This window comes from Pongo pygmaeus, chromosome 2 (genome assembly GCF_028885625.2).
Source record: "Pongo pygmaeus isolate AG05252 chromosome 2, NHGRI_mPonPyg2-v2.0_pri, whole genome shotgun sequence".
NCBI lineage: Eukaryota > Metazoa > Chordata > Mammalia > Primates > Hominidae > Pongo > Pongo pygmaeus.
In genome coordinates, this window is record NC_085930.1 from 33,002,109 (window position 1) to 33,015,757 (window position 13,649).

The 13,649-nt window shown below is 38.0% G+C and overlaps 1 protein-coding gene across 2 annotated transcripts in view; it reads left to right on the forward strand.

The window, feature by feature from the left end:
* Positions 1–12,285, forward strand: part of LNP1 (leukemia NUP98 fusion partner 1) — a 56,568-nt gene extending 44,283 nt beyond the window's left edge. For both annotated transcript variants that reach the window (XM_054483000.2, XM_054482999.1), the window contains 2 exons: positions 7,651–7,938; positions 11,753–12,285. In XM_054483000.2, coding sequence (XP_054338975.1) covers positions 7,651–7,938; positions 11,753–11,902 — 438 coding nt within the window. In that variant the 3' untranslated portion in view covers positions 11,903–12,285. The remainder of the gene's footprint in view (positions 1–7,650; positions 7,939–11,752) is intronic.
* Positions 12,286–13,649: the final 1,364 nt, after the last annotated feature.

Consider the following 13,649-nt stretch of genomic DNA (forward strand, 5'->3'; position numbering starts at 1 on the left):
GCTCTCCATGAGTCCTGAAGTTTTTCTTCTATTCTGATGTCACAGTCTCCAAAGTTATCAGAAACCTGCATTCAAGAGCACCTGTTAGAGTTTTATAGCTGATTATAAAACCACCTTCTAAAGAGGACCAAAACAAGACAATTGTCCATGGATGACAAAAATGTTTTAGGGCAGCCATAGTTAAAGACACAATTGACAAGGAAATTTGTTACTTAATTGGCACACCATAATTTAACCTAACAATTATAATTATTACTTATAATGTCCATTAAGTCATATCAGAATTATAGGAGTTTCCCATACTTTTGGAACACAAACCAATAACATATTTATAGAAATACAGCCCTAAGAAAACCAAACACCATTTTATATTTGATAATGCTTCCTGTATAATTGTTATACCAACTAAGCCAATTATGTCATTTTTGGACTTTAGGGAACCTCATATCTTAAAGGACTAATTAGGTCAGGAAAAGACATAATTTATTATTTGATTTGGAAAATTTATCAAATATCCAAGATTTAAAACACTTGGTATCACAAAATAGGATCACAGGTCATTGTGAAATAAGTCATTTCGTTTAACCAAAGTAATAAAGGATTTTTTTTAAAAAGGTGAAATCTTCATTCTTTGAGATAGGAGACTTAATTTTCCAGACAGTAAGCCCTAATAAAAACTGCATGAAGCCAATTAAATTTGTTTTTCAAAATTTTATAAACAATCTGTAAAATTTTAAGCTTGTCTGTGAGATATAACTTCCATAAGCCTTTTAAAACCTTTATAACCTTTATTAAGGAGTCAGCTAATGCTTCAAGAAAACCTTGTTAATTTGACATAGGGGCCCATATGCTGGTCTTGCATCAGTGTGTCTTTGACATTGCTGATTAATTTATAGGGAAACTGGCCAGGTGCAGTGGCTCATGCCTGTAATTCCAGCACTTTGGGAGGCAGAGGTGGGCAGATCATTTGAGGTCAGGAGTTTGAGACCAGCCTGACCAACATGGTGAAACCCCATCCGTACTAAAACACAAAAATGAGCCAGGCATGATGGTGGGCACCTGTCATCTCAGCTACTTGAGAGGCTGAGGCAGGAGAATTGCTTGAACCTGGAGGCAGAGGTTGCAGTGAGCTGAGCTTGCACCACTGCACTCCAGCCTGGTACACAGGGCGAGACTCTCTCTCAAAAAAAATTATAGAGAAACTGAACTTATTTTATCTCTCAAAATTAGCCCTTACAATCTCACACACCCACCTCTTCCTTGATAGTCCCCAGGCCTTGAGGAGTTGAATAGCTTTAATTTCTGGCCCTGGGTCTCAGGAATGCAGTTTATTTTGATTGCGTTTTCTACAGGGCCTGAAGATAGGGTTTTAATTGCTGTCAGTGTTTAACATTTATCAGGACTTGGTTTCCTTTTTAGACCCAGGAGTCAAAGCCTGTTACTCAATGTCACAAGTATTTAAAAGTGCATACAGAGAGATACATGATGTAAGAACCTTAATTAAAAAACATTTTTAATCTCAGTTTATTTTAGCAAACCAAAACCTAATAATATTATGACAACTTGATCATATAAAAGTTTTTGGTTTTTAAAAAAATATATTTAGAAAACCCCATCGTCTCAGCCCAAAATCTCCTTAAGCTGATAAGCGACTTCAGCAAAGTCTCAGGGTACAATATCTATGTGCAAAAATCATGAGCATTCCTATACACCATTAACAGACAAACAGAGAGACAAGTCATGAGTGAACTCCCATTCACAATTGCTATAAAGAGAATAAAATACCTAGGAATCCAACTTACAGGGGATGTGAAGGACCTCTTCAAGGAAAACTACAAACCACTGCTCAATGAAATAAAAGAGGACACAAACAAATGGAAGAATATTCCATGCTCATGGATAGGAAGAATCAATATCATGAAAATGGCCACACTGCTCAAAGTAGTTTATAGATTCAATGCCATCCCCATCAAGCTACCAATGACTTTCTTCACAGAATTGGAAAAAACTACTTTAAAGTTCATATGGAATCAAAAAAGAGCCTGCATTGCCAAGACAATCCTAAGCAAAAAGAACAAAGCTGGAGGCATCACACTACCTGACTTCAAACTATACTACAAGGCTACAGTAACCAAAACAGCATGGTACTGGTACCAAAACAGAGATATAGACCAATGGAACAGAACAGAGCCCTCAGAAATAATGCCACACATCTACAACCATCTGATCTTTGACAAACCTGACAAAGACAAGAAATGGAGAAAGGATTCCCTATTTAATAAATGGTGCTGGGAAAACTGGCAGCCATATGTAGAAAGCTGAAACTGGATCCCTTCCTGACACCTTATACAAAAATTGATTCAAGATGGATTAAAGACTTAAATGTTATACCTAAAACCATAAAAACCCTAGAAGAAAACCTAGGCAATACCTTTCAGAACATAGTCATGGGCAAGGACTTCATGACTAAAACACCAAAAGCAATGGTAACAAAAGCCAAAATAGACAAATGGGATCTAATTAAACTAAAGAGCTTCCGCACAACAAAAGAAACTACCATCAGAGTGAACAGGCAACCTACAGAATGGGAGAAAATTTTTGCAATCTACCCATCTGACAAAGGGCTAATATCCAGAATCTACAAAGAACTTAAACAAATTTACAAGCAAAAATCAAACAACCCCATCAAAAAGTGGGCAAAGGATATCAACAGACACTTCTCTATAGAAGACATCTATGCGACCAACAGACACGTGAAAAAATGCTCATCATCATTGGTCATCAGAGAAATGCAAATCAAAACCACAATGAGATACCATCTCACGCCAGTTAAAATGGCAATCATTAAAAAGTGAGGAAACAACAGGTGCTGGAGAGGATGTGGAGAAATAGGAATGCTTTTACACTGTTGGTGGGAGTGTAAATTAGTTCAACCATTGTGGAAGACAGGGTGGCGATTCCTCAGGGATCTAGAACTAGAAATACCATTTGACCCAGCGATCCCATTACTGGGTATATACCCGAGGGATTATAAATCCTGCTACTATAAAGACACATGCACACGTATATTTATTGTGGCACTATTCACAATAGCAAAGACTTGGAACCAACCCAAATGCCCATCAATGATAGACTGGATTAAGAAAATGTGGCACATATACACCATGGAATACTATGCAGCCATAAAAAAGGATGAGTTTGTGTCTTTTGCAGGGACATGGATGAAGTTGGAAACCATCATTCTCAGCAAACTGTCACAATGACAGAAAACCAAACACCGCATGTTCTCACTCATAGGTGGGAATTGAACAATGAGATCACTTGGGACACAGGAAGGGGAACATCACACACAGGGGCCTGTTGGAGGGTGGGAGGCTGGGGGAGGGATAGCATTAGGAGAAATACCTAATGTAAATGATGACTTGATGGGTGCAGCAAACCAACCTGACACATGTATACCTATGTATCAAACCTGCATGTTGTGCACATGTACCCTAAAACTTAAAGTATAATTTAAAAAAAGAATTAAAAAAATCCTTTTATTATGACTTACACAGACCTTTCATGATATGCTTAGATTTTCTGGTTTGTCCCGAGCATCCCTCTTTCTTAAACAACGAGTCATTTTACTCTAGGACTAAATTTACCATACAAGAGTCTTTCTCCTATGAAATTATTTCTCTTTAAGCTTCCTAACAAGAAAATTCCCTCTTTATTTTGATAACTTTTTTTTACATCTCTCTTGTTTCCTGGTTCCTGTTACCTTGTTTTATATATGACCTTTAAATGAGCTTTGAATTAGACAAAAATTGTTCTTCTTTTTTAAAATGACACACCTTTTCTTTAAGAAAGAATATTTTCCTACAAATATATTTTTAATTGGAAAATACCCAAATAATGAAATCTCTATTCTTTAGTTTAACTTTAGATTCTAAATTATGATGAGTTTGTCCACAAGTATTTATCCCATTACATTTACCTAATTATTTTATTTTAATTGGTTACCTAGATTATTTATGAAAACTGTGATAGTCATCATCTAAAGTTATGGAACCACCATTGTAAGATTATAACTGAGACAGTGAAAAAGATTGGACTTCACTGACTCCATCTTGCTTTTAACTTCCTTTTAAGCTGTCCTTGTTTATTCCTGGGCATAGGCTGAACTAACTTTCGGAGGAACTTAGTTTATAATTTAGCTTTGAAACAAAGACAATAACAGTCCTTTTCCAAAACAAACCTCACTGCCTGTGGACTAGACTGCCTAAAGTCACAAGATTAGAAGTTATGGTAATCTTACTAAATTCAAAATGTAGCCATTTTTATTAAACCAATATCAATGTCATATTTATTAAATATTACATGAGTAAAGATCATTCTGTTTTTGGCTGGGTTTATAGTTCTGTAACCCCTATGTCAAATTTTGTCACCTTATAGTATTTGGCAGGGATAAGCATAAAATTACTTGATTAATAAATGCAAACAAATATGTATGCCAGCAATTCTTCAAACATTTATAATAGTATTTTACCAATAATTTTAAAGTTAGCTTACTTATTAAAGGTTTTACTTAAGTTACATAAAATTGAAAATGCATTTGACTAGTCTTTTTTTTTCCTGGTAAAGTATTTGATTTAAGTGCTCTTATTTTTCTTTAAACCAATTAATTAGAGCTCTTTTATGTATTTTCAGTAGTAAAACACTGTGTACACAACACATAAGTACATAGAGGTATTACAGATGCTGAAAGAAGTACAGCTTATAGATTCATAAAAACCATTTTTTTTCCTATCTTAGACATTCAGATTCTTAATAACCTGTTTCGCAACCCTAGGCAGTTATCAGCTAAATAGCTTTAAATTTGCATATTAAAGGAAACAACTCAGGTGAAAAATCTAGTACCAAAACTTACATTATAAGGTATGGAGAATAAAAGTCTGGTGTGCTAGAGGGAGATTAAAGATGGATGTCAAATAAAACATAAAATTATAAAAATCTATTATAGGATTGTATAAGGAGACTAATTTTATTTACATAGGGACTACCTATCTTTTAACTGGATCTCTGAGCTTTGGGCAGAGCCCACATTGAATCCTGGGTTTCCAAAAATGGAGAATTATCCTGAGGCTAGCCCATGTGTTGTTTTCATAGTGCACTTAAACTTTTTTTTTTTTTAATAAAGACATTTCTAAGTGTCTAAATACACTCTTCTTTAAAAACCCAAGGATATCCTCCATTGCAATAACTATTTTAGTAACAAATCAGGTGACACAATACAAAAGCAAGCAGTTTAAAAGCTGAGACAAACTTGTCTGTTTACACTCTTGTGGTTCCATAAGGAAAAACAGGTTTCTCCCCCAAAGGGAGTCTGGCACCTTCTCCGTTTTTCGTTAAAGAACCCTGGGCTGGGCTATTATATACTATTTTAGGTCTCTCATGCAGCAGAGGATGCAAGAGAAAGGAGAGACAGCAGAAGTAAATGAAGAAAACAGGGTTCAGTCAACTGAGAAGAAAAAAACTTTTGCTCAAAGAAGGACAAGGTCCTAGGAGACAAAACAAACGAACAAACACAAACAAAAAAACCAACCAAAAACATAAAGGCTTTTTAAATACAAACACACACACATACACATATACACACACATCTTGAATGTTAGCTTTTAATTAAGCTTAATTTAATCATTGAGCTCCTTAAAAAAAACTTTTTAAATCTTATTACCATATTTTAGTTAGGAAAAATTGTAGCTATTTCAGAAGTACCAAGTATCAAACCAGAAATGGCTTTATTTAAGAAACAAAACCCAGGCTGTCATGGTGGAGAAAAGAAGGCAGGACCTTAGCTATCAAACTGCAATGTGAGGGGACAGCCATTGCTTTCAGCTTGGCCTGGCTAGCAAAAAGATGGCCTTGTTATGTAAATAAAGACTCTTAAGTAGTCAAAATAAAAAAATCTTTCCTTTTTTTATTTTTCCTTTTGCTGGCCATTTTTCTCCACGCCATACCACTTTTTTTTTTTTTTTGGTGGGAACGTAGCCACTTCAGAGGCCTTGTTCCCCATAATTTTGGAAATTTCCTTTGGATTTGATCAAGTCAGATAGAGTTGATCAAACCCAATGGGAAAAAGACTGAAACAATAACAAAAACAGAAACAAACAACAATAAAAAAACAGTTAAAACAAACAATGGCACAACTTATATGGTCACTGAGTGCTCTAATGGGCAAGGAGAAATTAATGCCAGCTGGATGTTAATCTTTTTTTTTTTTTTTTTTTTTTGAGACGAAGTTTCGCTCTTCTTGCCCAGGCTGGAGTGCAATAGCGTGATCTCGGCTCACCGCAACCTCCACCTCCTGGGTTCAAGCGATTCTCCTGCCTTGGCCTCCCGGGTAGCTGGGACTACAGGCACGCACCACCACGCCTGGCTAATTTTTTTGTATTTTTTGGTATTTTTTAGTAGAGTCGAGGTTTCACCATGTTGGCCAGGCTGGTCTCGAATCCCTGACCTCAGGTGATCCCTCCGCCTCGTCCTCCCAAAGTGCTGGTATTATAGGCATGAGCCCCCACGCCTGGCCTGGATGTCAATCTTAACTTTAGCCAAGACAAACCCTAATTCAGTTCCTTACCTAGGGATGGGTCTCAGCCTGTACACTGCTCTCTACCATCCTAAGAAGCAGGAAAAAAAAAACAAAACACCTCATCTTCCCTGCTGGAAGCGAACTCAAACTCCATAAAGGAGTTACCTGCCTTCCATCACCATGGCAACAGGAAATCTTGCCTTCCTTGTTGGAAGCAAGTAAAACTCCAAAAAAAAAAAAAAAAAAAAAAGAGAGAGACAGAGATTGGAGTTGTACAGCAAAATAAACTTTAGGTCTTGACCAAATTTTGGGAGATCAGGGACTTTCTGGAGGGGGTGGTCTCAGACCTCAGCAAATTGTCCTATTGGTTTGAGCCATACAGTTAGCTTATGCTGGTACCAAGCACCAATGGGAGATTTGTCAAAGGTCAGGGGCATCTCCACTCAGAATCCCTTCATGGTTGCCAAAATGTGAACCCCCAAAATCTGAGGCAGGTCTCAGTTAATCTAGAAAGTTTATTTTGCCAAGGCTGAGAATTCATGCCCCTGACACAGCCTCAGGAGGTCCTGATGACATGTGCCAAAGGTAGTCAGAGCACAGTTTGGTTTTATACATTCTAGGGAGACATGAGACATCAATCAACACATGCAAAATGAACATTGTTTCGATTTGAAAAGGCAGGACAACTCAAAGCAAAGGTGGGAAAACCCAAAATGGGCAGGGGGCTTCCAAGTCATGGGTAGATAAGAGACAAATGGTTGCATTCTTTTGAGTTTCTGATTAGCCTCTCCAAAGGAGGCAATCAGGTATGTGTTTGTCTCAATGCATGAGATAAATGAGTGAGCAGAGGGGTGACTTTGAAAGAATGGGAGGCAGGTTGGCCCTAAGCTGTTCCCAGCTTGACTTTTCCCTTTAGCTTAGTGATTTGGGGGCCCCAAGTTTTATTTTCCTTTCACAAAGATAATATGTCAATTCAACATGAGATTCATTTAGTTAGTAGTTTATAAACATTCTGCCTCTGTGCTAACATTGCACAGTCCTTTTATATTGTGAATTTTTTCATTCTGTATTCTCAGCTTCCTGCGCTTCCCAGAATTCCATCATCTGACCGCCATCCTAGAAGGCATTCTCATGAGGACCAGGAATTCCGATGCCGATCATCTGACCATCTTCCTAGAAGGCATTCTCATGAGGACCAAGAATTTCGATGCCGTAGCCATGTGCGGGATTACAGAAAATACTCAGAGGATGGGTCATTCAAGGAGCCACTGGAATCAAAAGGAAGATCCCATTCCAAAATTGAGAAATTTTCAGAGTCCTTTGAACGGCAACTGTGCTTTAGAACCAAACGTTCTGCCTCTTTGGTATGTAACAGAGCTACTGAATATTTAAGCCACTTTAAAAAAGGAAACCCAAAGGTTTTGTCCTCCTTAAGATTGAGGGGAACAAATGTAACTTCTTCATTTACAGCTTGGTAATAAGATCTTTGAAAAATGACATTCAGTTTAACATAACCCAGAATGAATTTTTAAAAATTATTATTTATAATTGAAGACATCTGGTATAGGAAGAGTTCCCAGAACATTTTTGTTACCAAAGTCTTCTAGTTTTTCTTTTTTTTTTTGAGATAGGGTCTCACTCTGTTGCCCAGGCTGGAGTGTAGTGGCCTGATCATGGCTCACTGCAGCCTCGAACTCCTGGTCTCACGTGTTCCTCCCACCTCATCCTCTTGAGTAGCTGGGACTACAGGCATGTGCCACCATGCCCGACTAAATTTTAAACTTTTTTTTTCTAGAGACAAGGTCTTGTTATGTTGCCCAGGCTGGTTTCAAACTTCTGGGCTCAAGCAATGCTCCTGCCTCGGGGTCCCAAAGTGCTAGGATTCCAGGTGTGAGCCACCACACCCAGCCCCCTAGTTTCTTGAGCCTGCTTTCATCAACCTTATTATAAATAATTGTAACTCATTCCCCTTTTACAATTTGGAAAAAAAAAAAAATTGCCCCAGGGCTTCTCTCCTTTCATATTTAATCCTCTAGCAAATAGTCTATGATGGTGTTTTGTTCTCCTACACTTAAAAAACACAGTAACAACCAAACACTGTCTAGTAAGTATCCAGGAATAGGAGTGGGCTAGGTGCTCATGGTGACGTCATGGGAGTCAAAGTAAAGCAACAGGAAGAGACAGACATGAAATAGGAGGAAGAATAGAAACTCCACTGGTGATGTTAAACTTGATACATAAAGTAATAAACTAAAGATCAATTAATGTGGGGGTAGTTTCAACTCTGCAGCATGCTCACTGACTGGCCTTGAGCAAAATGCTTCTTTTTTGTAGGTCTTTGGCTTTTTGTTTTATTTTGCAAAACAGGAATAATAATGGGTTGCTGCCACGTAGTAGACAAAACAAATAATTGCACCTAAGTGTAATGACTCCTAGTTCTGGAGCTAGACTCTGTGAGTCCACTGGTGAAGATACTTGGGTGCTTCGTATTTCATTGTCCACCTGAGCACAGTGATACCTAGCAGACTGGCTGTTGGGATTGTCACTATGCATCTTTGCCTTTCAAGTGACACCTCACTTTTGCTCAGAGTGACCCTGTATGCATATGGTTTCCCTTCAGTAGGCTGCTTTCTCCACCTGATCATAAGAGGAACAAGGAAGGGAGAATAGTGAACAGCTGTCATTTTACTGTATCTAAACCTTATTATCAAGAATTCCTGTAATCCCAGCACTTTGGAAGGTTGAGGCCAGGGGATCGCTTGAGGCCAGGAATTTCAGACCAGCCTGGGCAACATAGTGAAATCCTGTCTCTACGAAAATTAAAAAAAAAAAAAATTACCAGGGATGATGGCCTGCACCTGTATTCCTCACTGTTTGGGAGGCTGAGGTGGGAGGATCTCTTGTGCTCAAGTTTGAGACTGCTGTCAGCTATGATTGGACCCATTGTACTCCAGCCTGGGCAACAGAGCAAGACTCTAAAAAAAAAAAAAAAAAGAATTCCTGTTTTGTCTTTTTAAAAAAATATTGTTTGTTTTCATATTGTCTCAGGCTTAGAGAAATGTTGCAAGAATAGGACAAAGAATTCCCATACACCCTTCTCCTAGATTACCTCCAAATGTTAACATGTCCCTATTTGCCTACACTATCTCTCCTCTTCCCATCTCCAAACACAGGCACAAGAACATTCTCTGACATAAACACAATACAATAATTAAACTCAGGAAATTAATACTGATATAATACTATTATCTCTAATCCATAAACCTTATTTATATTTTTTTGCCAATTGTCCCAATAATATTCTTTATAGTGAAATTTGAAATTGTGTTGCTACCAAGGTTCATGTCCCTGTGCTCTATTTTACCCTGGAGCACTTTCTTAGTCTTTCCGTGTCTTTCACAACATTAGCTAATATTATTATTATAAGCCCTAAAAGCATATAAAGTCATTTTGCTTAAAAGATATTCATCATATTATCTCTAAAATACAAAATATGCTTGTTGCATTCATTTTCCACGTTCTTCCTTTTGAGTTCCAAGACACTTAGGGAAGGAAGCATTTTCTACTTTTTAAACTCAAAAACTCTTTTTCACAGTTATATGTAATAACTAGAAATCTGTTAGGAATTTATAAAATTATTTTAATATTTGCACATTAGATAATTAATTGTAAATTGAATATTTTATTTTATATCAGTTTTTAAAGAGTACATTATAAAATCTTAATGCAAAATTAGAAATTCCAAACATATACAGATACACTGCAACTTTCCCCTATTTGATAATCTACACACTTTCCTAAGGCTAACTCCATTAGAAAGTGTTCTTTTTCAGCAAATTGAAAAATGATTTATATCGTCTTTTGTTTGGGGACCAAATGTATACTAATACCTAGATTTAAATTTTACATATTTTGACATAAAAAAGAACCAGAAACTGTTTCTGTGTCCTGAACATGACCAACAATGTTAAATTCTTTCATTTTTATATTTAAAAATTCAGTTGGCTTCTTTTGATAATTTTCACATTTAGCGTCTAAGAGATGTGATAAAATGTATTTCAGGGCATTATTTACAAGCATTTCTCAGATAGTCTTCAATCATCACTCTATTTTCTCTTTCTTATACCATTTTGATAGGAGACCTTCATGACTGCATTAACACTGTAGAGCAGCTGACACCACTGTGTTAAACAGATACCTCAATAACTCTCAACTAACACGGCTGAGCAAGCATGACCTTGCTCATGTGACCACCACTCACCACTGCTTAACTTCACCTGAAAAGCACTCAGGGGTTTCCCAACATTTCTAGTTCAAATAGGAGAGGAGTAATGATTTTGCTTGTTTATTTTTTAAAATGGAAGGATAAATAGATACGGTGGCCACATTTATCCATGCCATTGTTTTGATAATTCCTTTGAAAGGCACCCTCTGGCCATACAAACTAAAGAAGCAACCCCCCCACCCTCCAGTAGGTCCCTATCACTCTGTTTACAGTTATCATTGCACTTATCACTATTGAACTATTGATTATTTTTTCATTTCCTTTTAGGTTTATTGATGTCTGTCTGTATCCCTCCACCTAGGTATAAGATCTAGGAAGTAGGTCTATTTAGTGTTATATCTCCTGATCCTACAACAACAGTTTATGTTCAGTTAATCAGCGAATAATGTGGAATCCTGGGGACACATATTGGGGGGTGTTAATCTGGTTGGGCGTCATTCCTTAAGACTTCATTCTTCCCACAGTCCTCATATTAAAATGTAGTGCAAACTCTACTGTTAACGTAATTTAAGGGAGTGAACACAGAAAGCTAAGAATCTTTCCATGTGTGATCTCATTTGCCACTTTCCATTTCAAAAAGCACCAGGGGACTATTAATTTCATTGTGCCATGAAATCACACCCCTCAGTATGTTCAGAGGCAAAGAGTCACAGGCATTTGCAGGTTGTACTTCCTTCCCAGACCATCTGCTGATGTCCAACCCCCTCTATTCTTTTCTTTGTGACCGAAAGCTTTAGCAACATCCTTAGGTTTATGCTAATTTATTTCTAGAAACCAAGAGGTGGAAGTCTGCTAAACCATCAGGGCTTTCTCCGTGTCTGCTTATTAAGAGAAATGTGGAGTGTTGTCAGCTGCTTGTGCATTTTTACCTGTTTCTGATCTTTCCCTTTCAGGGACCTGAAAGCCGAAAGGAGAGAAATGAAAGAGAATGCCTGAGGATGGAGATAAAATCCCGAAAGAAAGTAGAGGAAGAAAGGAGCTCTAGGAAAGAAGAACATGGAGAAGGACACATGGCTCCCCTGTTTGAAAAAGGGCCTGAATAATACTCTGCTTCCACCTCATGACATCAGATGCTACTGTTTTGGTTTTTTTCTTTGAGCCCCAATTCACCATTTCAGGATGTGGATGGGGGCGGGGTTGGGGGTAAAAACAGCTATAAAAAGCAACTGCAGATGCCGAGTGACTGCAGTGGGCAGGGTATGTAGCTGCTCCAAGATGACTTGCATCATACCCCAATTACTGCTGGCATCTTAGTTGAGAGTATAATCTGCTTGGTTGCCTTTTTATGGGAATAAAGAGAATAAAAGGTATTTTAATAAAGAAAAATTTGAAAATGTAATGGAAGGTATTTAAAGAGCCACCCACATAGCTTCACCAACCCTTCTTACACATCAACTCATAAATCATCTTAAATAAAAGTCATTGGTATGACTCTTGAGTTTACTTTCTTATCAGAAGTAATTATGTAAGTATGTCTAATGGCCATCATTTAAGGAGAACTGGTAATTAACATGCCAAGTACTATGCTGGATGCTTTAATGCATTACCTAAAATAAGCTTCAGCACTCTGAGGTGGGACCTTGTGTTAGTCAGGATTCTCCAGAGAGAAAGAACCAATAGGATAGAGATAAAGATAGATCCATAGAGATAGAGATAGAGATAAATAGGGATAGAGAATATATGAGAGGGGATTTATTAGGGGAATTGGCTAACATGATTATGGAGGCAGAGAAATCCCAACATAAACTCTCCAAGCTGGAGAACCAAGGAAGCTTGTAGTGTGGCTCAGTTCAATTTCAAAAGCCTCAGAACCAGGGAAGCCAGTAGGGTGGCTTAGTCCAAGTTTGAAAGCCTCAGAAACAGGGAAGCTGATTATATAACTTTCGGTCCTAGTTTGAAGGTAGGGTAGGGGAGAGTCACTGGTACAAGTCCCTGACTCCGAAGGCCACATAGAACCTGCAGTTCTAATATCCAAGGCAGGAAAAAAGGGCATCCTAGCTTTGAGGGAGATGGAGAGAGAGAGAGACAGAGAGAGAGAGAGAGAGTAGAGAGAGACAGAAAATTCCCCTTTCCTCTGCCTTTTTCATCTATCCAGATCTTCAGCCAATTGGATAGTGCCTGCCCACATTGGGTAAGAGTGCATCTTCCTTATTCAGTCCACTGATTCAAATGCCAATCTCTTCCAGAATCACTTTAACAGACACATCTGTGCAGAAAGAAATAATGCTTTACCAGCTGTCTGGGTGCCCCTTAATCCAGTCAAGCTGGCACCTAACATTAACCATCACAGACCTATTTTTTTCTTCACTTTCTAGATGAGGAAACAAAGTTTAGAGAGTTCTGTAGCTTGTTGGTGTGGTGGCAGAGTTAGGGCCAGAGCCCAGTTCATTCTGATGCTAGAGCTTATGGTCCTAACGTGAGGCAGGATGTTCATTTTCTTCTAGTAGCAGGTTCTGAGACAGTCTGTGTGTGATGTGCATGTGAAGAGTGGATGTGAGTGAGAATAGCAGGAGCGAGGGTAGGTTGCAGTTTTGATTACATGGGTGAAGACTGATTCTCTGAGGTCAGCTTTATGCACTGGGTTTTAACTTTGTGGAACCATACTCTATCACTAATTGTTTTCCCCCGAGAGCAAAGATACTGGAGTTCTCTAATGCTCTCTCTGTTTATTCCTCATCTGTCTTAGACTTTCAAATGCCCAAGGGCAGCTTACCCATTTTGTGAAGAGGAAAATCCCCCAAAAGTACTACTCATAACTAATACTGTAATTGATTGCTTATGCAAGCATTG